The sequence below is a fragment of the Carassius carassius genome, chromosome 36 (assembly GCF_963082965.1).
Source record: "Carassius carassius chromosome 36, fCarCar2.1, whole genome shotgun sequence".
NCBI lineage: Eukaryota > Metazoa > Chordata > Actinopteri > Cypriniformes > Cyprinidae > Carassius > Carassius carassius.
In genome coordinates this window covers 24148189-24174903 of record NC_081790.1, presented here as the reverse complement: position 1 = coordinate 24174903, position 26715 = coordinate 24148189, and the positions used below count along the sequence as shown (strand labels likewise).

Here is a 26715-nt window from a genome sequence, read left to right as displayed (position 1 = left end):
ACAAAACTTTGACACAAACTGCCAGAATTGATGTATATGCAAGAATCCAGCAATCTAACAGGCAGTTGCGTACAGGCAGTATTACAACAAGCCATGAGTGTAAGTGACCATATGGAATGGTACCTCTGGAGAAGAAACCATTTCATAAAACATGGAAAAAATTATATCAAATAATAACAAATGACTGTCATATTTTAAGCTAGTAGATGACGCTTATAGCAGTTTAAGCGTAATGTGTGAGTCATACTCCTATTGTCAGATCTTCAGATCTGGACGTCATTCAGCCTAAAAGACTGTTTGAAGTTTGAAGTACATTACAATTTATTGCCTATTAAGGAGAGAAACAACTTAATTATGAAAAGGACATTTCTGTATTGGTCCCTATTGTAAGCCTCCATTCTCAGAGGTCACATTGGACTGTTACGGATGCACCATTATTTCAAATGTCTTCATGATTTAGCCGTCAACATCCCAGTTGGATCTAAAGGCTTTGGGGCTACAGGGGTTATTAAAATCTGTGTTGTTAACTTTCAATAATGTGTTCCAACACACACCCATTCAGTGTTTTCCATCACATACATGATTTCATGTGTTCCACTGGGACTCATAAGTTAATAACAATAGAGCGATCCCTGGAGCCAGGCCAAATGACTTTAAACCTCAGAGGTGAGCAATCTTCCTTCGTGAATAACTAAATGATGGGTCAGGTCCTTAAATGTTACTTACACCCCCATAGCTGGAAACAATATATCATGTAATAACCTTATCTGGAGTGATTTCTTACTGCTTTTGATTGGATAAAAAAAGAAATACTCTCCATGAGAATATCTGGCAGATGTTTCTCTTGGTGAGGTAGATGTTAAGAGAGTGAGAGAGATTTTCTCTCTCTCCCTATCCTCAAATATCTGTCTTTATTTTTTGGCCAATGCTTTGACTCATGTTGGCAGAGGTGACCCAAATAAATGCACTAGCACCAGTCATTTAGGGGGGCTAGGGGTGGGGTTAGAAAAAACAGAAAAAAAACCAATGTACAAGACCCAAGTGTGCTAGTTTCCCTAATTACGTAGTGTTCCTCCATCCTTTCTTTCTTTTTTTCTCTCTCTTTCATACTGGCCCCCCACCCCTTATCCTTCTTGTTTGAGACATGGGTGTGCAGAGATTTGCTTTTGGGGGATAAAACCCACAGTTTGGGAGTGGAGAGGGATATTACAGAGCAGGATGGCCTGGAGTAAGGTACCTCTGCTCTTGCATGGATTTCTCCTGCTGGTTCTGTGTAAACCCTCCCTTCAAGGAGGTAAGGTCTCTCCAAACTCATTTGGCTTTTTCTATCTCATTGCATTACAGGTGTATTGCAGTTTTGGCAATAGCATCACACTTTTTTAATTTAGTTGCACACTGCTGACAGTGGATGCAATTAGGCTGTACTTTGTTTTCTGTGTTCTGAATGTTCTAGGTTCAGGTAAAGGATGGATTATAAAAAGTAAGCAACTTGAATGAAAAGTGCTGTACTGAGTGTATTGCTATAGTGTATTTTTGCAGGATGATTTACTGTGTCAATGAAATTTGACTCAGGTCTCGTTCTTGCATGACCTTTAAATCTTAATACTTAAAAATGTATGATGATGAGGAAACATTGCCAACTTGTAGTTCAGTAAAATTACAGATTGTCCATTTAAAATGAGCTGAGATAGCATTTTATATTACTTTGATTTTCTATTTATTTTTTATTGGTGGATAAAACTAAATATCAGTGAAGTATGTCACATATCAGTGAAACATGATGCATTTGCATTTGGTTAAAGTTTTCAATTTATTTTTAAGTTTAATTTGATACAATCACAAATAGTACTCCATAAAACCAGATGGATTTTGACTAAAATAAATTACTTTTTTTTTTTGTTGAAAGATTTGAAGTCACTGTTTATGTTTATGGGAATGGTTTCCACTTGCCATCTTTTATACATGTTGAAGGAATGATCTGAGAAATTCTAATACAGATCATTACATCATATACTAACAACCTACAAGCATTTCCCAGTGGGTTTGTAGAACAAAGGACTTCAGCTTTTTAGTTCTAAGCTCTTGGAAGAGGTCATGTATAGGATGTTGTTCTTCATCTGAATCACATCCATTCTCTGTTCCCCTATGCCTCCAAACCTTAAACAACAAGGCAGGAGGTCACAGAAACTTAATGTGGTAATGCATTCGGTGCTGTTTGAGGTTTCACATGAAAGACTAGATGCAAGATTAGTTAGAACCCCCTGGGGAAGTGGCATCATCACTGAGTAAAGGACAAGAATGGTCCTCATAAAATGGTAATGTGTTGCAGGAGTTAGATCCAAATATGCATCATTGTCAAATAAAAGAAGTATGAGTTTGCAGTGCAAACAGTGATTTTTGCAGAAATTTTGTAGTTTCTACTCTATATTGAATAAAATAATGTTTTAGAAGATATTCTCCTTATTCTCCTCTTCAGGTTTCTCAAATATATACAAAAACATGCCATTAAATGCTTGGTTATTTCTTTATCTGGCATGCTAACATGAACAGGACACATTAATAAGGGAGTTTTTTAATGTTCACTTTCTCTCTCAGGAATTTATATACCAGCTGGTGCAGGGGGAGGAACTGGAGCTGGTTTAGGGGCTGGTCTTGGAACTGGAGCTGGACTTGGTGCTGGAACAGGTCCTGGAGGAGTTGGAACAGGATTAGGTCCAGGTGGTCTTGGAATAGGGCCAGGAACTGGAATCAGACCTGGAACTGGTAACAATTTACATTTATTCTTAAACATTTCATGTGCAACTAATGTCCATAACTTCCATATCAGTGCACTGTAAAACTGAACATTGAAAATTAATAAAAAGAAATTAAGTTAATTTCGCTCAATTAATAATGAAAGTTCATTGGACTTAATTGAAATAAGTTCTGTAAACTCAAAATGCTGTTGTAGTAAGGTGAACTTAAAATTATTGTTTTCTAGTTCCCAGCATGCTTTGCATCAGCCAACAAGGAAAATAAATTTAGAAATTAAGTGTTGTTTTGTGTGTTTTTACACAAGATTAACATAGAGAGAAATAAATTAGTACTTAAATGTTGTGTTATGTTAGGATTTACATATGTTTCTGTTATGTTTGTTTTGTAGTGTTACCGTTCTGGTGAAGAGTAGAGCCTGTGGTTAGGTTGAGGATGGAAAGCAAAACTTAAAGGCTTAAAGTCTTCTTTGATAACTACATTAGTACATACCAGTGTGCTGTTGTTAATTAGCACAGAACTATAATGATCTGAATGAATATGCTGTTAATGGAAGTAAGTTGCATATGATTATCATTGTGATGAGTGGGGTGGGATCATGGAAGCGAGGCTTGGCTTGGCTCCCATGGCTCTGAGCCCCGCCCCTCTTGTCATAACAATGTTAAGTTTTATTAACTTTAAAAAATGAGGTTGTTTACTCAAAAATTTTAAGACAATAAGTTTCCACAAATGTTTTGAGTATTCTTAACTTACCAGGTTTAACAGTGTGCTACAATAATCTTTAATAAATTAGCAACTAATAAAGAATATTGTATTGTGCATTGTATTGTATTCTGTATCTAATACAATAATTTTATTTGTTTACTTATTTATTTACTTATCAGGAGTTGGAGGAATACCTGGTTTCAAACCAGGAAAGACCGGAGGTGAGAGGCTAAATTTCTCCTAATTAGTCATTTTAAGTTTAATGAAATTAATATTTACTTGTCTAACTTGTAATAGTCTTTGGAGGCGGCGGTGCTTGGGGGCAAGGTGCTGGACTGGGTGCTGGAGGCCTTGGGGGAGTTGGGCCCGGTGCTGGAGGTCTAGGGGGAGTTGGGCCTGGTGGTGCAGGGCTTGGTACAGGAGGACTTGGTACTGGTGGATTAGGCACCGGAGGCCTTGGGACAGGTTGATGAAATTTCTTTTACATATTATGGTACTGTAATGTACCATAAACTGTAATTAACATAATTATAATTTTGTAATTAACACATTTAACTATTTAGGGGCATGCTATCAAGGCACAAAAATTATTTTATGAACTTGATCTTTTCCACAGGGTCATTCGTCAAGCCACCTAAAACAGGTGCGTTGTAAAGCATGCTAAAAGTTGAGATTAATTTTAATAGTAAAGATTGGCAGAGACATTGGCTTTATCAGATAAGAAATTAATTGTGTAAACACAGGAGGATATGGAGGTCTATCAGGAATTGGACCAGGTGGTACAGGTGTTGGTCCTGGATCACTTGCACCTGGAGGAGTTGGTCCTTCTGGCATTGGTCCAGGAGGTATAGGACCTGGTGGCATTGGACCTGGTGGCATTGTACCTGGTTCCATAGGAACTGGACCAGGAAGTGTCCGACCTGGAGGAATTGGTACTGGTGTTGGAACTGGAGGCCTTGGAGCAGGTAATATTTCTCAGAATGCAATCAAACGTAACTGAAATGTTTCATATAAGGTTATGCTAGTCTCTGCTAGGAACTGTAGAATAACTCAGTGAAGCTGAGCCAAATAAACACTGCAAATCTCAAGTATTTTTTTGTTGTTGTTATTTCATCTTCATTCTGTCTGTAGGTGCTGGTGGCAAACCCCCTAAACCAGGTGAGTGGGAGAAAACTGCAGTCAATGAAGTGCTCTCATACATTTGCAATTTCAGCCACATGCATTAAATTGAGCAAATAATGTATTATTTTGATTAAGACTTGCATGAGTCTTGCTTAATACAAACAGGTTATGGGGGTATTCCAGGCACTCTCGGAACTGGAGGTCTTGGTGGCCTTGGATTCAGGCCAGGAGGTGCTGGCCTTGGAGGTGTAGTACCAGGTGGCTTTGGTGTTGGTCCTGGAGCTAGTGGCGTCGGCACAGGAATACCTGGACAAGGTAGAGAAACTGGTAGAGAAACTATAAAGTAAAGCAATCTTTTATGGTGATATTTCTTACAACAGAGAATTCTATAATTGTTATTGTCAGGTGTGGGCACTGTTGTGGGAGGGTTTGGCCCTGGTGGAGCTGGTCCAATAGGTGCTGGAAGAGGTTAGAAAATTAAAACAAATGCTAGTAACTATATATGGATATTTAAAAGCTAAATTAGAAATATTTTAAGGTTTGCTTAGTGACGTTTTTTTATCCCTTTCCTGCTTCTAGGTGTGGGAGGAAAACCACCCAAAACAGGTATGCAGTCTGCAAGATGCAGTGTTTCATCTTCACTAAGGAATTTAAAGGTAGCTTGACTTTAAATATTTAAATATATACACATTATTTTCAGGTTACGGAGGTCTTGGTGGTTATGGCCCAGGAGGTGTCAGCACTGGAGGTATTGGAACTGGTGCCATTGTCCCTGGTGGCGTTGGACCAGGTGGCATTTTCCCTGGTGGTGTTGGACCAGGTGGCGTCAGGCCAGGTGGCATTGTCCCTGGTGGTGTTGGACCAGGTGGCATTGTCCCTGGTGGTGTTGGACCAGGTGGCATTGTCCCTGGTGGTGTTGGACCAGGTGGCATTGTCCCTGGTGGTGTTGGACCAGGTGGCATTGTCCCTGGTGGTGTTGGGCCAGGTGTCTGGAGTCCTGGTAAGACATCTTTTCAATCAACAGTAGACACAACAAGTTTTTTCTATTACTGCCTTTGTGATTCTGTTCATATCACTATTTCATAAAAATAAACAAAAAAAAAATTGCCTTATCACAGGAGCAGGCAGAAAACCTGGGAAACCAGGTATGATCTGAATTTTAAAGTGTTCTGCAACTACAATAAAAAAGTGCATGCATTAAAATCCATTGTTTTTGTTGTGAACATCATTATTCTTATAGCTATTGCAGTCTAAAGCAGTATATTGGTTCAAAATGCATTTACCTCAGATTGTGTAAATTTAGGTTATGGTGGGCCTGGGGGTTTTGGCGGCAGACCATTTGGAACAGGAAGTCTTGGAGCAGGTGCTATTCCACTTACACCTGGAGGTGCTGGAACAGGCTATCCATCAGCTGGTAAGAATATACTTCCATTCCTTATGTTTTGTAGCAATAAACAATAAAAAGGAATACATTTAAAGGTGACTAGTTAAAAGTGAATTTTGAGGAGGTTAAATTACAAAAGAATATTACCTGCTGCTTTAAAATTGAATTTGTTTTTAGGTAGCTATAGTGGATATGGTACTTATCCTGGAGCTGGAACAACTGGTCAGAAACCACCAAAACCAGGTAAAGCTAGATCTATGGACATGAGTATTGGCTTGAATGAAGGTGTGAAACTTGATTACACTTTTTAAAAATACATATTTAAATTGTATCAACACATGCTGGATTTGATGAAATAGGATTTAGACCCGGAGGTGTAGGAATTGGTCCAGGTGGCACAGGACTTAGACCTGGGGGTGCGGGAGTTCTGCCTGGAGGTGTAGGAATTAGACCGGGTGGCACAGGAATTGGACCAGGTGGTGCAGGAATTGGTCCAGGTGGCACAGGAATTGGTCCAGGTGGAGCTGGAGTTGGGCCTGGAGGTGTAGGAATTGGACATGGTGGCACTGGAACAGGAATTGGAGGAGCAGGAGTTCCACCTGGTGGAGGTAAGTTTTGAGGGGCATCACTGTTAAATTACTGCTGTTTGCATTTACTTGCAACTTTTAACCTTTGCAACTTTTCAATCCGTTATCGCTCCTAGCACCTTTTCTACCTCAAACTGGCTTGCCAGGAACTGGGATAGGTGCTGGGGGCAAAGTTGGAAAGATTGGGAAGGCACCAGTGCCAGGTAACTGTGTGTATTAATGGAGCTCCCTTTTTGTTGGAATATTTTTTTATCAAATCTTTGACAAGAAAGAATTGTTTTATTTTTCTTTCTCCAAACAAACAAGGTGTTGGGATTCCTGGGCTATACCAAGGGGGTATAGTTCCTGGACAAGGTGGGAGACTGAAATATTTGACAGTTATTAGAAATTTCACTGTTTCTAGAATATTTGGTAACACTTTATTTTAAGATGTCCTTGTTACATGTTACATTTACTTACTTTTATAATAACATTTAATTATGCATGATTACATGCACGTACCCCTAGGCCAACCCTAATCCTAACCCTACAAGTAGTTAATTAATATTACTCAATATTTATATGTGTAATTACATTCTAACAAGGACACCTTAAAGGGTTAGTTCACCCAAAAATGAAAATGATGTCATTAACGACTCACCCTCATGTCGTTCCAAACCCGTAAGACCTCCGTTCATCTTCAGAACACAGTTGTGAACTCTCTCACAACAGACACGGAAGAGAAGACGATGCTGAATAAAGTCGTAATTTTTGTTATTTTTGGACCAAAATGTATTTTCGATGCTTCAACAAATTCTAACTAACCCTCTGATGTCACATGGACTACTTTGAAGATGTTTTTATTACCTTTCTGGACATGGACAGTATACCGTACATACATTTTCAATGGAGGGACAGAAAGCTCTCGGACTAAATCTAAAATATCTTAAACTGTGTTCTGAAGATGAACGGAGATCTTACGGGTTTGGAACGACATGAGGGTGACTCATTAATGACATAATTTTCATTTTTGGCTGAACTAACCTTTTAATTACATAATTTTCATTTTTGGGTGAACTAACCCTTTAAAATAAAGTGTAACTGAATATTCATATAGATATGACATTTACATTTTTGTCTTAATATGTAGGTTTTGGAGGTAGAGGCATTCTGCCAGGTGTACCCACAGGATCTCAAACTGGTAAGATTTATGTTGTTTATAGTTTTATAATTTATAGCTTTATCCAGCAAACTAAAATATTTTCTGAGACTCTCTCTTTTCTATTTTGTGTTTATAGGGCAGCTTGGTCAAGGTGCACTTGGAGCTAATGGTAAAATAAGTTACTAAAAGAACAGTCCATTCAATAAAAGGTATGAAAACTAATTCTAACAGAACTAATTTATCTTTTCGCTTTCAGGAGGTCGTGGAGGATTTGGTCAACAAATACCAGGCGTGTTCCGTGGATATCCTCTTATATCACCAAAGTCTGGAGGTAGCATTCAATTAAAAATGTATCCCTTTATCCATTGTAGTTATTTATATTTGAGATCAACCAACACAAATTATACTTGTCAGCCAATGACATTAGCTTCTCATTATTTAAAATCAAGTTATTTGCCATGTGATTACAGAGTATTTATGGAAATGTACTTTCTTACTCCATTTAAGGTACAAGCGCTGCTAAGTCTCAGGCTAAAGCTGCCAAGTACGGTAAGTCATGCAGGAAAAAAAAATAAGACTTTCTTCAGAGAAAGAATTTCAATATATATCTATACGACATGTTTGATATTGCTGACTCTCGCAGGGGTTGGTGGTGTTCCAGGTCTCGGTGGTGGGCTTGGAGGTATACCTGGTGCAGGTGGTGTTCCAGGTGCAGGTGGCATTCCAGGCATAGGTGGTGTTCCAGGTGCAGGTGTTGTTCCAGGCATAGGTGGTGTTCCAGGTGGTTTTCCAGGCATAGGTGGTGTTCCAGGTGCAGGTGGTGTTCCAGGCATAGGTGGTGTTCCAGGTGCAGGTGGTGTTCCAGGCATAGGCGGTGTTCCAGGTACAGGTGGTGTTGTCATTCCTGGAGCTAGCGGGGGAATTCTTGGTGTCCTATATCCGGGAGCTGGTGGTTCCTATCCTGGGGGTAAATTTATGATTTATTACAAATTGAGAAATGTTTCAGGATTATCTAAAACACTGAAATTTACTTCAGTCTTATAATATACACCGATTGTCTCTCATTAGGAACTGGGGCAAAAGCTCGGAAGTATGGTAAGAACACTTCTAGAGTCATGTTATATATAATCACCTGGCTGACAACTGTCTCTTTCGTGGAAAAAATTACAGTAGATATCAGAGGGAACCAAATTTTAAATATTAAGCCTGGTAAAAAATAAGTTAAAGTAGAAAAAGCCAAATCAAACATGAAAAATTAAGTTGATGTTTATTATGCAACATATATAAAAACAGAGTTTCATCTTAATTTCTAAGCAATTTTGGGTTGTTTACTTTCTAGCTTCCGGGATAGGAACTGGTGGAGTTCCTGTTTCTGGTTTGGGAGTGGGTGGTCTTGGAGCTGGAGGACTTCCTGGTTCTGGTTTGGGAGCGGGTGGCCTTGGAGCTGGAGTACTTCCTGGTTCTGGTTTGGGCATGGGTGGCCTTGGAGCTGGAGGACTTCCTGGTTCTGGTTTGGGAGCGGGTGGCCTTGGAGCTGGAGGACTTCCTGGTTCTGGTTTGGGAGCGGGTGGCCTTGGAGCTGGAGGACTTCCTGGTTCTGGTTTGGGAGTTGGTGGTCTTGGCACAGGTGGAATCCCTGGACCTGGAGTTGGTCCTGAAGGTATCCTGATAATTAACTTGTTTTGTTTTCAAATTTATTATCATTAACAGCACAATGATATTTATGTTCTGCCATGTTTTAGGATATGCTGCAGCCAAAGCAAGAAAATATGGTATGACTTTACATTTCGCATTGTACAATGAAATACTGTAGTTCTTGATATTGACAAATCAATATTAATGTCATTGTAATTGTCTTAACTGTGTCCATAAATATACAATTTAGCTCTAGCACAGGGATAGCCAACCCTGTTCCTGGAGTTACCTTAGCTCCAACCCTAATCAAACACACCTAAACCAAGGTGCTGAGAATTATAAAAAATTGCAGGAAGGTGTGTATGAACAGAGTTTTTATTTATATTTTCACCTTACAAAATAATAGTTTCATTAAAACTCCAGACTTAATTTTTTTGGCTCTATTGTTTGGCTCCTTTTATTGTTAAAAAAATTACTTTAACATGCGTCTTAATGATTTAGTATATACTGTATAACAAAAGGGCTCCTCAACTAGTTTCCCACAGGACAAATCTAATCCTAATAATATAATATAAGAATACAATACTGTGCTTAGCTTTGATGATTTTATTTAATATATAATTTATGTAATTTTACCACAGTCACAGAAACCAAAAGAAATGTAAGATATTGATATTCACTGATAAATACTTCCTAGCTCAGTTTGGACGTCCTGGTGGGACTTTAGGTACAGGAGGATTGCCAGGTGGAGCAGCCGGTGTTGGACTTGGTGGACTACCTGGTGGAGGTTTTGGGATTGGTGGACAACCTGGAGGCGGAGTTGGAGGGCTACCTGGAGGTGGACTTGGTGGATTACCTGGTGGAGGTCTTGGGATTGGTGGACAACCTGGAGGCGGAGTTGGAGGGCTACCTGGAGGTGGACTTGGTGGATTACCTGGTGGAGTTGGTGGTCTTCCTAGTGGTGGTGCTGGGGGACTCCCCGGCTTTGGAAATGGTACCAAATCATACCATCATATTTTAGGATATAAAGTTTGCTATAAAGATTTGAGGTCATATTTAATAATAAATATTCTGATGCTTTGCAGGATATGCAGAGGCAAAGGCTCGTAAATATGGTAAAGCAACCTTTAATTCAATGATTCAACAAACTGCACTGTTAAATGAATTATGTTGGTTTTATTGATATCATTTATTATCCAAACTTTACTTAGCTTTACAACGTTTTTATTTTTCAAGGTCTACTTGGTGGAGGTGCTGGTTTAGGCCCAGGCACTGGATTAGCAGCAGGTATTCCAGGTGGATTACCAAGCACTGGTGTTAGACCGTTTGGGGCAGGGATTATACCAGGAACTGGGGCTGGACAAGGAGGTGTCCCTGGTGGGGGTTTTGGTCCAGGAGGTGTACCCGGTGGTGGGCTTGGACCTGGTAGTGTTTCTGGAAGTGCATTTGGACCTGGAGGTAAATCAGAGTTTCTGAAGATTTCAAACACTGGGCTAAAAAACAATGACACTGTTGTCTTCTGCTCTATAGCTAAATCAGATTTGTTCAAAATTGATGAACATTGCAACATTGACACTGGTTGGTTATATTGACATTTGTTATTGAACCAAACTGACAGACAGGCACAAAGCATCACTAATAACTCACCAGGCATAGTAATGCAATGTCATAAGAAAATGATAGCTTCAACCTTTTCTGTAGTTTAATTAAACCCTAGCCAATCTGGAAACCAAAGTAGCATGTCTAGCCAAGTCTATCCCCAGATGACCTTTCTTTTGGTTGACTAAACATAGCCATTGCATTCTTGGGCACATTCTAATGTCTCATCAGTGTCATCCAAGAGGATTACTGTATCATTCAAGCACACAGTAATGTAGGTTTAGTGTGGTTAGCGCACATTGTTGATTATCTACCAGATGTTGATTTTAAGCATAAGTAGTATTTCGATACGCTGCAGCTCATCATTGAGCAGTTATGCCTCATGACACTTTTCTAGCTAATGTTTTTTGAGGCGACATCTTTAAGTTGTTAGACTAGAGTATTTTTATCAGCAGGTGAAAAGAGTTAAAGATTGGATCATTGGAGGTTTTCCACAGAAGCACAAGCTATAAAAATCTTGCTGTGCTCATATCTAAACACTTTACGAAACAAAGTTTCATAACAAGAACGATACATAGCTTTAACCACTGCTAAATCATATTTCTCTAATATTGACTTCTTGTATTTTAGGATACGCTGGGGCCAAAGCTCGCAAATATGGTATGGTGAAATTAAATAATCTCCTAATTTTAGTATCCATGTAGAAAAAGACAAATTATAAATTAAAAATTTTTTGTTTTGGTTTTTTTTTTCAAAAAGGGATTACTGGTGGAACAGGATTGCCTGGAGGATTAGGAGGGTCACTTGGTAGTGGAACAGTGTCAGGTGTTGGAGCTGCTGGAGGAACACCAGGTGGAGGAATTGGACCTGGGGGGGCACCAATTGGTGGTTATGGACCAGGGGGAGCACCAATCAGTGGCTACGGACCTGGAGGGGCACCTGTGGGTGGTTATGGGCCAGGAGGAGTACCTGCTGGAGGATATGGACCGGGCTCTGGAGGTATGCTGACAAACACTTTATTACATTTATGAAGTTTATGCTTTCTTTTTGTTTCCATATTTGCATTCATACTTTGTATCCAATGCAGCATATCCAGGTGGACCAAAGGCCCTAAAATATGGTAGGATATTTTCAATTCATTATGCCATCCTGTTTTTTTATTACAATATGACATTAACACTTATTTTAATCCTTGTGTAGGTGCTGCTGGTAGTGGAGGAGCTCCGGGACTTGGTCTGCAGGGTCAGGTAGGAACTGGTCCAGCAGGAGGATTTGGCACGGGGGCATGGCCAGTTGGTGGTTATGGTCCAGGGATTGTAGGAGGCCAGGGGTCTGGATTACCTGGTGGTGCTGTCGGAGCAGGAAGCAGAGGAGGGCTTGGGCCTGGGTATGGAACAGGTGCTGGAGGTAATTTAAACCAGTCAGAGTAAGTCATACACAGGAATAAATAAATCTGTATTATTAAAACTGTACCTGATCAACTTATCCTTCAATTAATTACATGTGTCTTATAGGATATGGACCTGGATCAAAAGCAGCTAAATATGGCAAGTTGAAACACACTACATACACATACATGTATATTGCAAATGGCTCTTGATCATTGATTAATATATATTACACTTATAGTACAGTAATATATAGTACACAAATCTTTAATTGGTAACAAAAATGTTACCAAATCTTTTTTGAATATAATGTATCTGTGTTTAATGCACATTACCAATATTTGTTAAGTATAAATATAAAATGCTTGCCTTAAAATGATAGAACATTAACAAGGTCTAAACCCATGTATATCTTGAAAGGTTTACCTGGATCTGGAGGTGTCTTGGGAGCAGGAGGTGTACCTGGAGCTGGAACAGGATTGGTGGGAGGTACTGGCGGTATGTGGGGACACTCGATCCAAAGAAATCTGTACTTACCTATATTTACTTGTTTTAAAACTACATGACATTCTTTCTTCAATGGAACATACAGCAGTTTGTGAAATGTTTTAAGTACTTGTTTTATACAATTCAAACAATGTGTGTTTTAGTTCTGCCTGGCGGACTTGGGACCGGTGTTGGATATGGAGGTAAAGTTTTAAAAACTTTCATTAGATGTGAAATACTAATTACTAAAATTGAAGTATGTCATCTAAGCATTGGTGGGTGAACCTGCTGTTTTGCACATTTCATTCTTAAGGGTATGGAGGAGCACAAAAACCACCTAAATATGGTAAACCACTTCTCGTACTTAACTTTTATAATTAAAATATCACAAATATAGAAACTAAGATTTTACCCCATGCATTCATACTAGGACAACCTGCTGGTGGGGCTGGAAGTGTGTTGGGTGGGTCACTACCAGCAACTGGTGGAACTGGGGCCATAGGAACCGGAATTGGAACTGGTGATGATTATTGCTAAAAGACGACTTAATAACAGTTAATTGAAAGGAATTTGTTTACATGCTCAGCGTTTCATCACAGTTGGTGTAGGTGGGGCTGGAGGCACACCCGTTTCAGGGACTAAACCAGACAAATATGGTGAGTTGGCAATCTATGATTATATAATCTAACCAATCCATATTTCCAGTACCGTATTGCTATTCCAATTTTCATCATAGGCATCATAGGAGGAACAGCAATTCCAGGAAGTACAGATGCTACCGGCACAGATCGTGGAGCAGGACCTAAACCTGGAGTTGATGGAGGTAATGCAATTCATTTGGAATGTTCATTAAAATACACATACTGTATGTAATATCCATAATAGTAGACCATCACTCTTACCTGTTCCATGTTAGTGATTGGCAGTCCTGATGGTGCAACCCGTGGTGCTGGAGAAGGTCAAGATTATTCCCCTTTTTCCTTTACTCTATTATAGATATTTATTGCATCTATTATTTGTTATTTAGCTGTTAATTTGTTTGTTCCTGAACACACAGGTGGAACAAAAGCTCCCAAGACTGGTAAGACAAGTTTTTTTTTATTTTGTTTTGTTGTTTTTTTCTTGTTTTTTTTTACATCCCATCTGATCCCATCAACTAGAATAAAACAATTGTCCCTTTTGACAATGTAAGAAAAAATGAGCAGGCATTTTCACCTTTTAGCCACCAGTTTTATTTTGTGATTATTTCAGAATCTGGCGGACCAATAGAGGGATCAGGTGGGTCTATTGGAGGTGATATTTTAAGTTGAATTTCCAACTTTTTAAAGTATAGAAACTGAGCAGCATGTAATCTTTTTCAGGTGGACTTGATGGGGTTGGTGGGACAGGAATACCCATCTTAGCTGGAGAAAAAACAGGTAGACTCTTCTTTTTCAGTGAGCTTTATAGACATCATCCTGTTCAGTTTGTCATCTATTTTTTATCAATGTGATTTCTTTTTGTAGCTCACATCTAAAGGCCGTGTTGCAGGGTTAATTTTTTAACGAATTTGTGCAATTTGCTTGTTGGTAATAAACATTTAAACTGTTATCCATTGTATTTTATGTTGTTGGGTATCACAAAACGGAATATAATACGTAAAAGAAGGTACTATCTTACAGCGGTCTCCTTTCCCCCACAATGCATTGCATCACGTCACGTTGGGGAGAGAATTTACCACAGCCCGCCTTGAGAGCATTGAGAGTGACTAGAGAGAGACGAGTAGAAGACGAGAGTATTCAGATAGCGCAGATCAGATGATAGATAGATAGATAGATAGATAGATAGATAGATAGATAGATAGATAGATAGATAGATAGATAGATAGATAGATAGATATCGACCAACAGCGACCCAAACGCACTCACTTCCCTACAGTAAAAGCTTTCCAGTGCAGTTTCCATGGGATAGCACCGCCCACACAAGCACCTGCCAAACACAGCGCCAGCGACACACACGCGGCTACGTTTGCAACAACATTTTCACCGGAGGCAGAAATAAACGCTTAGAAACGTCCATATAGCTAGCATGATGCCTTCTATTTCTAGATGACAAAGACAAAGTTTACCAGTTCTACGACACTATGACAAAGGTTACCGGTACTTATCCGAACTAATGTCATGATCACTGCCACTAGATATAAAGAAAACGTTGATTTTTTTTCAGTTGGTGCTACTCAATGACAGTAAAAAAAAAAAAAATTATATATATATATATATATATATATATATATATATGTGTGTGTGTGTGTGTGTGTGTGTGTGTCTTATTGTGCACTGCTGCTCGTAGACTAGCTCCAGTGCTCATTGCTGCGATGCTAAATGATAGCAACTTACCAGGACACTTCACCAACTCTCCACTCATTCTCCTCGGACCATGCATTTAATTAGCTTTGACGGACATCAGTTCTTGGCAATTCCTCATGTGTCCTCTCACGTCTGGCAGGTTTGAAATTATATGGCTGCGGGCCATCATACATGTTAGCTCTTGCCACCTCTTAGTTCTGATGCTGCGTTCCAGGCAGGTTTTTGAGCTCGTAATCACTATTTCATACCACTACTAACAACTTTGTACCGTTCCAGGCAAGTTATGCCAAACTTTCTGAGCGCAAGGAATTGTAACTAGATTATTTATTTTATTGCAACGTTACATTGACCTAAAATCGTTTTTTCAACGTGTACCACTTGCATAAACACTACATCCGTAGGCAGTATTATTCGTAGGGGCTGCCATCTTTGTTTCGCGTGCTGTGTGACCTCGGAACTTGACAATGCTGCGTTCCAGGCAGGTTTTTGAGCCCGTAAGTCACGATTTCAAACCACGACTCACGACTTTATAGCGTTCCAGGCAAGTCACGCCAAACTTCCTGAGCGCAAGCAATTGTAGCTAGATTATTAATTTTATTGCAATGTTATATTGTCCTAAAATCGTTTTTTTAACGTGCACCACTTGCGTAAACACTGCATCCATAGGCAATATTATCCGTAGAGGCTGCCATTGTTGTTTCGCAGGCTATGTGACAGCAGAGTTCGTAACTCGGAGTACATCTATCTAGTACGAGTTCACGGGTGGGAAGTCACGGGTTTGACTACCGTTCCAGTGCACTTTCACGGGTTTAAGGTTGGAAAAACAGGGGTTACAGGTTGCCTGGAACGCGGCATCATACTAAGCTGAGGCGACCTTTCCTCGACTTCTCCCCAACGTGACGTCATCACCGAGTTGCGTAAAAAAAAAAACGTTAATACCACAAACTTAAAAAATAGGTCTTTAAGACCATTTTTGAGACATTTTAAAAATGATATACATATCTTGAGTGATTTATGTACCCATTAATCGAAAGTGGTGGCTAACCTGCAACATGGACTTAACATAGAATAAAAAGCATACATTGCATCTTCTGTAACAGTCAAAAATCCAGACAAGCCTACAGTACAGACATGAAAAGTTCACCAGATTATGTTTGTTCAGACACAATCTTTGGCCAACTACACTATTCACGATTCATTGATACGATTTTGGGTTATAAAGCTTTGTTTCAAGTTTGAAGCATGGATTAAACTGCACCATAAAATCATGTATTTGTTATCTTTAACACTGAATGGATGGAGGAAAAGAGGATGTACTTGATGGATTTTAAGATGCCAGGTCCTGCCACTCATACCTTCTTGTTCACTATGTTTTGACTGAATATTCTTTTAAAATTTTGCTATTTGGTCCACAGAAGTAAGATGGTCGTACATATTTGGAGTAAACTGTGTCTTTTACTATGAATATTAGTAGTAGAGGTAGTAGGCCTAGTATTGGCAAAACTATTCTTAAAATAAGCAATTCATATTTATAGTCGAATTAATTAAAATTATTTCCATTTGTGTAGGCTACTATGTAACAGCTGGTTATTCATGAAGGCCGTAATAAAGCCAAGCAAAACCACATAACACAAAAAAATAACATAAATTGAAATCAAAATACATTGCGTGTTCAGAATGATTTGTAATTGCTTATGAAGTGTTGAAAATGGGATTTGAAGAGATACGTCAACACAAAATTACTAAATGTATGACCTTTTTTTCATGTTTTAGGTATCTCTGGAACTGTACCAGGTTTGTATATAGCTTTTATTTGTACTGTAACAGTAATTTATTAAGTCTGACCATTCCTTTTTACCTTATTGACGTTTTCCCTTTTTAGGTGGAACGGGAGTGCCACGACCCGACAGTAAGTCTTCGTAACCTGAAATAAATACTGGACTCACATAAAATAACTGAATTCAAGATTATGTTTCCTGTTTGTTATTTTAGTATTTGCTAGTGGTAGGAGTTCAGCCAATTTACACGAAATAATCCACCGACATCATGTTCAAAACTTGCTAATGTTACGGCTCCCTCTAGTGGTCGAGGAGTCTCTTGCATGCCCAAGTGGAAAAGAAAAGTACACTTCCGCTCTATTTTCACGTACTAATTTTGTACTTAATATACTAAAACAATTATTTAATACTTTTCGTAAAGGTACTGTATGTACATTTTTGACTCTACTAAAGCATAAAAATAACATAATATGTTTGCAGATATTTAAGAAATATGCTAAGTTAACACTTGTTTATCTGAAAGACAATGCTACAGTCAGTTATTCCTTTGAAAATGTGCTCGGTGTTAATCCTACATACAGAACCTTTAAAATAAACTTAAGATCATCTAAGGGTTCTCAGCTGTCCTATTTTGGGACACTGTGAATATAAACTAGAATGTGCTTTTAACATACTGTATATAAAATAAATATTTAGTCACCACTTACACTACACTTGAGTGTACTAGTGTATGAAAGATGGTTCAAGTGTACTACATGTGGTAACTAAATACATTTTTTTAAATACAGAGTTGTATTTAATAGAGATTTGTTAAACATTTTTAGTTCATATTCATGGTGTCCCAAAATAGCACAGCTGAGTACATTTAGTTAATGTAGTTAAGCTTATCTTAAAAGGTACTAAAGAATAATTTTAGTATATTAAGTTCATAATTACTGTGTGAAAATAGAGCACTTTAAGTACATTATGGAAATGCAGCTTTCTTTTCTTCACCTGGGTGTGGTTTTAGTAACTTTAATAAAATGACATTTTACTGAGCTTTTTAATGCTTTTTTAATGCAAATATAATTAGCGGTGAAAATTCAAAATATAATCTGTATAAGAGACAAAGACAACTTTTTTTTTTTCCTGAGTCCGGTACAAAGAATTAGTCTTTTTATTGGTTCCCTTGAAAAGTTCTTATTTTAGGTTTTTAGAATGGTGGTTTTTGATTGATTTTTAGTTTATATGAAAATAAGGTTCGTGGTAAACATTGCTTGAAGAGGCTTTAATATTTGTATGTCCCTGTATGAATAAATCACTTAAAATAAAGTTGTTCTACCTTAGGAGTTGGCGATAGCGGGACACTTCCAGGAGCCAAACCACTAAAGCCCCCAGGTACTTCATGCCATTCACTGTACTCTTACTGTCTTGAAATATTTGGTCAAGCAAAGCGGGTGCTTTTTCATTTGCAAAAAGATTTATTTTATTTTTCTTACTGTAGTCATTGGAGGTGGAGCCATTGCTGGACGTGGAGATACCCCAGGCATTATTGAAGGAGGACCTGGAAGTGTAGGCAGTGGTCTAGGTGGGGTTGGTGGAGTTCCAGGAGGAGTTGGTGGAGTTCCAGGTGGAGTTCCAGGAGGAGTTGGTGGAGTTCCAGGTGGAGTTCCAGGAGGAGTTGGTGGAGTTCCAGGTGGAGTTCCAGGAGGAGTTGGTGGAGTTCCAGGTGGAGTTCCAGGAGGAGTTGGTGGAGTTCCAGGTGGAGTTGGTGGAGTTCCAGGTGGAGTTCCAGGAGGAGTTCCAGGAGGAGTTGGTGGAGTTCCAGGTGGAGTTCCAGGAGGAGTTGGTGGAGTTCCAGGTGGAGTTCCAGGAGGAGTTGGTGGAGTTCCAGGTGGAGTTCCAGGAGGAGTTGGTGGAGTTCCAGGTGGAGTTCCAGGAGGAGTTGGTGGAGTTCCAGGTGGAGTTCCAGGAGGAGTTGGTGGAGTTCCAGGTGGTGTTCCAGGAGGAATTGGTGGAGTTCCAGGTGGAGTTGGTGGAGTTCCAGGAGGAGTTGGTGGAGTTCCAGGAGGAGTTCCAGGAGGAGTTGGTGGAGTTCCAGGTGGAGTTGGAGGAGGAGTTAAACCCCCTAAAGGTGATTTACCATGAACATCTTGATCTGTAACGTCTATTAGCTGTGTTTTTCTGTGTTTGCAAAACAAGGATTATAACACAATCAATGTGTTTCATGTAGTTTACAGCGGTACAGGTGGAACTGGAGCTCTAGGAGTTGGAGGTGTAGGTGGAACGGGTCCAGCCGGAACAGGAGGAGCTGGACTTCTGCCTGGAGGTGGTGGTTTACTACCAGGAGGTGGAGATGAATAAAGTGTACTCAACATTTACATTAGAATGTAATTAGCTTGTGCCTTAGCTTATAAGTTTGTAAATCTATTGTAGGTTATGGAGGAGCTGGAAGTTTAGGGGCCGGTGGGATCCTACCAGGGACTGGTAAATATTTTTCAGATGATATTTTATGTACCAGTTATGACAGTTGTTGTTTTGTTGAGAATTGTATGTTTCATTTTTTGCAGGCCTCAGGTTCCCCAGTGGGGCTGCAGTGGGCAGCAAACAAGGAAAAGGTACCAGAAAACATATTTGCTAATCCACAATTCTTATGATGAAAGTGTAGTTTGGTTGTATTTTACACACTGACCTGGAAAGACTGTTGAATGACGAATTTATCACTTTGGTGAAAGTTTATGGGGCAGCAGGCACACTTGGTGGGTATGGAGGCCCAGGCGGATATGGAACAGGACCCGGTGGCTTTGGAGGTGGTCCAGGTGGCTATGGTGGTGGCCCGGGCAGTGCTGGGGGACTTGGAGGGCCTGGAATTGGTGGTAAGTATTTGAAGTGTTATTTGGGTGTTACACATCTCATATTCCTCCCACAATTTTAAAAATGCTTAATAAGGGTAACCTGGAACATTGGGTAATGTGGGACACCCAAGCAGCTGATGTGTATATTTCTTGTTAACAATACCAGAGAGAAATTGCAAAAATCACCCAAATTCGAAGTTGAAGTTTCAGTTTTTGATAGTGTGATCAAAGAACTACAAGAAAAGGGACGACAGAAATTATGTTTTTACTTCTGAAATTTGGACGACTGACACTTTTTTACATTTGAATTTTTTTATTTTTTTTTAAGGGCTTGGTTATGGTTATGGTCCTGGCGCGGTAAAACCACCTAAAAGTATGTAAAACCCATAAAATCAGCACTTTAATACTACAATAACCTATCCTTTGTAGGTTAGACAAAAAAAAAATCACACGTATTTGTTTTTGTTTCTGTTTTTTTTTTTCAGGCTATGGAGGAACTGGAACATTAGGTGGGGCTGGAAGAGGAGGTGTTGGTGGAGGTCCTGGAGGTCTTGGTGGTGGTTTAGGAGCAGGACCAGGAGGTGTTGGTGGAGGTCCTGGAGGAGTTGGAGGGCTGGGTATGATGTGCTTTAATATACATTAAACATAAGTTTGATAGTAATGCAATAAAACTGAATGAAATTTGTTCACATAGTTAGAACAGATTGAATAAAATTAAAATGTGATAATTAGTATATAAACGACAAGATCTATTACAAATGCAACAATGCATTAAATACTAAAATATACATGTGCATCTTAAATCACATTAACTACACATCTGTGCCATAAATAATTATATTAAAGCTTTTTTGTTTGTTTTAGGTTTAGGTGCCAGATATCCAGGTGGTGGCCTGGGAGCTGGAGCTTTGAAACCTGGGAAATCAGGTTATTGTGTTTTAAAATATCGATATAATTATGACTTGATAATTATGATATTTATGATAATTATGATATTATCATTACATTATCTTAGGAGCCTGAATGTAATGGTAAACTCCTAGTCTGGCTTGGATGATGGTAGAGAGAATTGTTAACTGTATTGAATATGCACTTGCAGTGCTCTTCACATCTTAAAAGAACCTTATATTAAAAAACTGTTCTTGGAGATATCTTAATGAAATAAATGACCACTTAGGTGTACTTACATATAGTATGCTTTCTTGACATAATTTCTAAACACACTTTTAAAAAGTGCTGTTTGTAATAATGTAGTTTAATTATATATATATATATATATATATATATATATATATATAATCTTTTAATAATCTCAGAGAAGTACAATTATTTTGATGTTAACTGATGTGCTTACTTGGTTATTAATTTTAACTGTAGAGTTATATTGCATTAATTTACAAGTTAATATATTATATCTGTACTAAACTGCTCCTTCATCACTGCAAATGTGTAATTAGAAATATATTTAAATATGTGACACACAATTTTCAATAGAAATGCATTCAAGTATAGTGTAGTTTACCATGAATTCTTGTCAGTACTTTCCACAATGTAAAATTATTTATAAATGTGTACACAAGTCCTACTTAAATGGGTCAAAAAAGTATTCTAAAGTTGCATTTAATATATATTTAAAATATAATAAATTTAATTTAATAGTGCATTAAATGCATTTAGGTGTCAGTTTGCAATTTTACTATATTCTTTAAAAGTGTGTTTTTCCATAAATAGCATTGTTTTTAAAACTTAAGTAAGTATTACATTTGTACAGAAATGCTCACCTCAGTTCATACTTCAATCAGATATTGCTGTGGTGACATTAAATTGAATCGCTACTGACATCTTTGCCATCATATGATTATAATGTTGACATATTGTTTTTATTGTAGGGTATGGAGGTTTAGGTGCAGCTGGAGGCATGGGAGGTCTAGGAGGAGCAGGTGGAGGTCTAGGAGGAGGTGCTGGAAGCCCAGTAGGAACTGGTAAAGTTATATTTGTTGAATTGCCATTTAATAATATTTATAATAAGGCAAATTCACTTTACTTAGAGCATGGCTTTTGTCAAATTCTTCTCATTCGTCTCACCAACTAAATGAGAATACTGGATGTAAACTTTGGAGAGATTAAATTTACCTGCCTTTGTTTCAATGTCCTGAAGGCTTTGGCACGGGTACACTGGGTGGTCAAGGCTATCAGCCAGGTGAGCTATTATATCCTTCCTCAATTCTTCTTATGCCTCTTGGGGAAATTCCTCATCTACACCTATTTTTCTCTCAGATAAATTTATAAAACAGCTGAGATCAGTAAACAGAGTTACATTGGATCTTATTCTTTTCATCCATCCATTGAAAGTCAAAACCTACATGCGTTAAAAAAAATCATATGATTATATGAGTCTCTTTTGATGAGATACGATCACTTTAATTGATCATTTGAAAGATAGCCAACACGAGATGCAATGCAACTCTTTCATTGGACGTCAGTTTACTTTAATACTTTGGATTTCTCACAAAAAATCCAAGGAAATCACGAATAAAGTCACAGCCGTCAAAAACATATAAATTAGCATAACAAAACATTCTGGATCAAAACATTACTAGAGGAACATTTTGGTGGTGTGTAAATAAACAGTGAATGATATTTTACTGTACCAATGTGTTACATTGATTAGTGTAATTTGTTCAGAGTGGTTAATGAAGAGTTGTGATTATATTATATTGTATTGTAGGTTATGGTGGCACTGGTGCAGGGGGACCTGGAAGTGCTCCACTTACACCTCAGCAATGTAAGACGTTCTGCTATTTCAGCACACTCTTTATTAGCTAATATTACAAATGCAGCACATGATAAAATTATAGTTTGGTCTAGACCTGTACATTATCTACAGCCAATAACAAGTATTTATTGCTCGTGTCTTGTGTGATTTTTTATAGCAAAAGCAGCCAAATATGCAGCTCTTCAAGGCTTTCTAGGTGCTGGAGGCTTCAGAGGTACGTAAGCAGACATAAATGCACCGTTTTTTTCTATTGTCCATACAACAGAAACCTGAAATAATGACTTTTAGTTGCAAAAGTTCATGTTTTAATAAACCAAAAGAAATCAAACCACAGAACACAAAGAATCAGCTTTAAAATCAAAATGAAATTGACACCACTTTCGTAATACACATTCCTGGTCTTATTAATGGCTCTTCAGTGCATGTTATTCCATGTAAATGTAAAATGGGTCTCACACAAGTGCTATATTGACCATAAAGCTAAAATGCCCAAATACCGCAGTAGTTCATTATATATGTATTGTGGTTACTGTAGCGAACTAAATCCAAAAACCATTTTGTTAATTGAATTCAAATGAACTTTAACTTAAATATTATAAAATATGAAAATATAATAAAATACAAAAATATATTTTTTAAAACCCTTAAACATTTGTTTTTTCTGCCAAAGCAACATTTCATTTAGTTTAACCTTCAAAAAAAGGCAAATAAAGCTAAAATTAAAATGAAAACAGCAAGTATAGAAATAAAACGATTTCAAAATATTGATAAAAAAAATAGAAGTACAATAGTTTCTGAATTATTCTGAAATAACACTGTTTGTATTCTGAATGAACATGACACGCTGTTATAGAAGTAGTGGTGGTAGTGACAGTGTCTTTTCCTGTAGGGGGCGCAGGATGCCAAGGCAAATACTGCGGAAGAAGGAGGAAGTGAGAAACCAGCTGATAAAAGTGACCTCATAAACCAGTGGTGCTACTGCCTGATCTCAAATGCACTTTTTTACAGTTTAAAAGTGCCTCATGTAATATGTGAGCGATTTGGACTTACACTAAAGAATTTTTCAGCCGTGTGATTAGATGTGATGTGAACCAGGCACTCTTTGCACTGCCTAAACTCCCTTTACTTTACTTATGTCACTATACAGTTTCTACAAGTTTAATATGATTGTTTGATTTTTTTTTTTTTTTTACCGTTTTATCATTTAATGTTAAAATTCTGCAGTTCCAGCTGTGCATCTCTTCTGGTTTTGCTGCAGTTGCTCACTTACACTTAGCTGTGTATTTAGACACATGCAATCTAAGGACATGTCGCTGCTATTTGAGGCTGAACTGTGTCTGTGGGGGAACCGGCATCATTAGGCTTCATGTTCTGGCCACCTATCATAAAGTAAAGAGAACCTGTTTTCTTTCTAGCTATATGCACTATATGCATATGAGTTCATGAATCCATATTTTGTTTTTTTTCCAGCATCTTCGTTCATTCAAAGCATAGTCACATGAAGGAGGCTTACCAATTTTAGTCTTATAAGAACAAAATGCTTGTCGTAACTGCAGTAGACAGCATCTAAGTACTGAGGATTATAAGCTGTCTTCAACGATACCTCAGGAACTTGAAGCGGTTTCTTTTCTAGTATCCTGACCTTAGTAAAACCTTGTTTTTGTTTGTTTGTTTTAACGTAACTCTTATTAAATTAAAATGTTGGGTTTTTAAGGATATCTATGCATTTAGCCTAACTCGTTTTTTTTAAGCATCATGTGTTGTGAATGTTGTATCTGTGTTTGTATAAGTGCAACTATTCAAATGTGACATGAAAGTATGATAAAGGCAATTCATCTAGTGAATCTTCTCGCATTGTTTATGTTTGTTTCTTCATGTTTATGCACTTGTTACTTGTGAAACTCCAACACATTTTTGTATGACCTTTAATTTTTTTTGGGCCTTTTATCACACATTTCTGAAAATAAATAGTAAAAACTAAATCATGTTTTTTTTTTTTTAAGGAAATTGTTTTAAAATAATACAAACATTATATATATATATATATATATATATATATATATATATATATATATATATATATATATATATATATATTATAATAAAATGTAATTTGTTTTTATTGATTTAAAATCAAAATTACTATTTTAAAACCAAAGCATTTAGGCCTACGTTTAAGATATTTGAATTCTATATAAAATTTCCTTCCATTTGGATCACACAGTTTTAACATAAACTAATAAACTAATTTATTGTGATGCACAATTTATTACAGAGCTAATTAAATGCAGTTAGCATCTAACCAGAAGTGCAAGAATATAGTGTTTTATATACATATAAGTGCAGAGTAAGTGAAGCTATGATTTACAGAATGTACAGTGGAGTTGCTATTTACAGTGTTGAGCAGAGTATATACAGAATATAAATAAGAATGCAATTATATATACATTATGAACAGCAGCAACATAAGACAGTGGTAATAAATACAGTTGGTTGAGTGTACAATAGTATTGTTAAACAAAGTATTCTATGCAAAATATCAGTAGTGCAATGATATTTTTATAGAAATAGTTTACTGTGCTTTGTACAGTTTACAGTGTAATAGCGTGAACAATGTGCAGTCTGTGCAAAATATGAGCAGTTAAAATACATGTATGTAAAGTACTGTGACCAGTGCAGTAAGAAAGCAGGTGCAGGTTAGATTGGTGGTGTGGCGTTCAGAAGTGTCACAGCCTTGAGGAAGAACTCTTCCTGAGCCTACTAGTGCGAGAGCGTAGGCTCCTGTAATGCCTGCCGGATGGAAGGAGGGTGAAGAGTCCATGGTTAGGGTGAGAGGCATCCTTGATGGTGTTTCTTGCCCTGCCCAGGCATTGTTGTGATAAATGTTCTCAAGTTAACTGGGTGCCGGTGATCCGTTGAGCAGTTTTCACCACCCACTGGAGTGCTTTGCGGTCAGATGCGGAGCAATTGCTGTAACATACTGAGATGCAGTTTGTGAGTATGCTCTCAATGGTACAGCGGTAGAATTTCACTAGGATCCTGGGACTCTTGTGAACTTTCTTAAGGATCTGTACAAAGTAAAGACGCTGCTGTGCCTTTTTTAATAAGGTGGAGTTGTTAAGGGACCAGGTGAGGTCATCAGAGATGTGGGTGCCAAGGAACTTGACACTAGGGAGTCCAGGAGAGTGCTCAGTACGCAGCCCTGTGGCACACCGGTTTTCAGGGTGATGATGGAGGACGAGAGGCTATCTAACTTAACAGACTGAGGTCTGTTAGTCAGAAAATCAAGAGTCCAGTTGCAGAGGGATGTGCTGATTCCAATCTGGCTGAGGTTGAAGATCAGCTTGGAGGGGATTACAGTATTAAATGCAGAACTGAAATCAATGAACAGCACTCTCACATGTGTATTTTGACTGTCCAGGTGAGAGGGCAGAGTGAAGTGCCGTAGAGATGGCGTCCTCTTTTGATCTATTGTGGCGATAAGCAAATTGGAATGGGTCTAGTGAAGCAGGGAAACAAGATTTTAAGTGGGATGCAACCTGCCTTTCAAAGGCCTTGGCAATGATGTGGGTGAGTGCGACAGGATGGAAGTCGTTAGGGACCGAGGCAGTGGAGTGCTTTTTTACTGGTACGATGGTAGGGGTTTTGAAGCTAGTGGGGACAGTTGTTTGGGCCAGGGACAGATTAAAAATGTCTGTGAAGACCTCAGCCAGCTGCTCCGCACAGGCTTTAAGCACACGACCAGGTTTTCCGTCAGGGCCAGCTGCCTTCCGTGCATTCACCTTACACAGAGTGGAGTAGACATCTAAGGTGGAGAATGTGAGAGGCAGTTCACTGGGTTGATTCTCAGCATCGAGGGAGATCTCCTTATTATTTTGATCAAACCGAGCATAAAAATAACAGCTCTTCAGGGAGGGCGGCAGAGCTGGAGGGAGGCACAGTACTGGGTTGTTTGTAATCTGTGATAGTTTTTATGCTTTGCCATATATGCTGGGAGTCTGAAGAATTAAGTGTTCTTCAATCCTCTGTTTATGTGTGAGTTTGTCCTGGCAGATACCCTTCCTCAGGTTGACTCTGGCTAACCTGTAAGCCTATAATCCAACTGGACAGAAGTTTTAATATATAATCAATTCATGATTGATTTATTACAATTCAAATACTTATCTTCTGTAAATCTTACATTT

The 26715-nt window shown here is 38.3% G+C and overlaps 2 protein-coding genes and 2 long non-coding RNA genes across 4 annotated transcripts; all 4 read left to right on the top strand.

The window, feature by feature from the left end:
• Nucleotides 1–1129: 1129 nt before the first annotated feature.
• On the top strand, nt 1130–9202 carry LOC132116832 (elastin-like; the record flags this gene model as incomplete). The annotated part of the gene is made up of 26 exons (XM_059525698.1): nt 1130–1294; nt 2596–2763; nt 3636–3677; nt 3754–3921; nt 4073–4099; nt 4200–4421; nt 4588–4614; nt 4744–4893; nt 4984–5046; nt 5158–5184; nt 5279–5443; nt 5534–5578; nt 5697–5723; nt 5882–5992; nt 6140–6205; nt 6322–6570; nt 6666–6752; nt 6856–6903; nt 7679–7729; nt 7827–7859; nt 7947–8021; nt 8198–8239; nt 8352–8435; nt 8484–8657; nt 8759–8785; nt 9030–9202. Coding segments are annotated over exons 1-26 (2427 nt in total), but the record flags the coding sequence as incomplete, so codon positions are not given.
• Nucleotides 9203–9206: 4 nt separating this feature from the next.
• Nucleotides 9207–10185, top strand: LOC132117451 (uncharacterized). Its single transcript, XR_009425756.1, has 3 exons — nt 9207–9350; nt 9433–9462; nt 10023–10185. It is a non-coding gene; the product is annotated as an uncharacterized LOC132117451 (long non-coding RNA).
• Nucleotides 10186–19715: 9530 nt separating this feature from the next.
• On the top strand, nt 19716–20368 carry LOC132117452 (uncharacterized). The gene is made up of 3 exons (XR_009425757.1): nt 19716–19776; nt 20084–20128; nt 20241–20368. It is a non-coding gene; the product is annotated as an uncharacterized LOC132117452 (long non-coding RNA).
• Nucleotides 20369–20623: 255 nt separating this feature from the next.
• Nucleotides 20624–24474, top strand: LOC132116788 (uncharacterized). Its single transcript, XM_059525650.1, has 6 exons — nt 20624–20682; nt 21645–21737; nt 21914–21955; nt 22484–22540; nt 22689–22745; nt 23421–24474. Exons 2-6 carry the CDS (start codon nt 21674–21676, stop codon nt 23465–23467), a joined length of 267 nt encoding a protein of 88 aa, XP_059381633.1. The 5' UTR covers nt 20624–20682; nt 21645–21673; the 3' UTR covers nt 23468–24474.
• Nucleotides 24475–26715: the final 2241 nt, after the last annotated feature.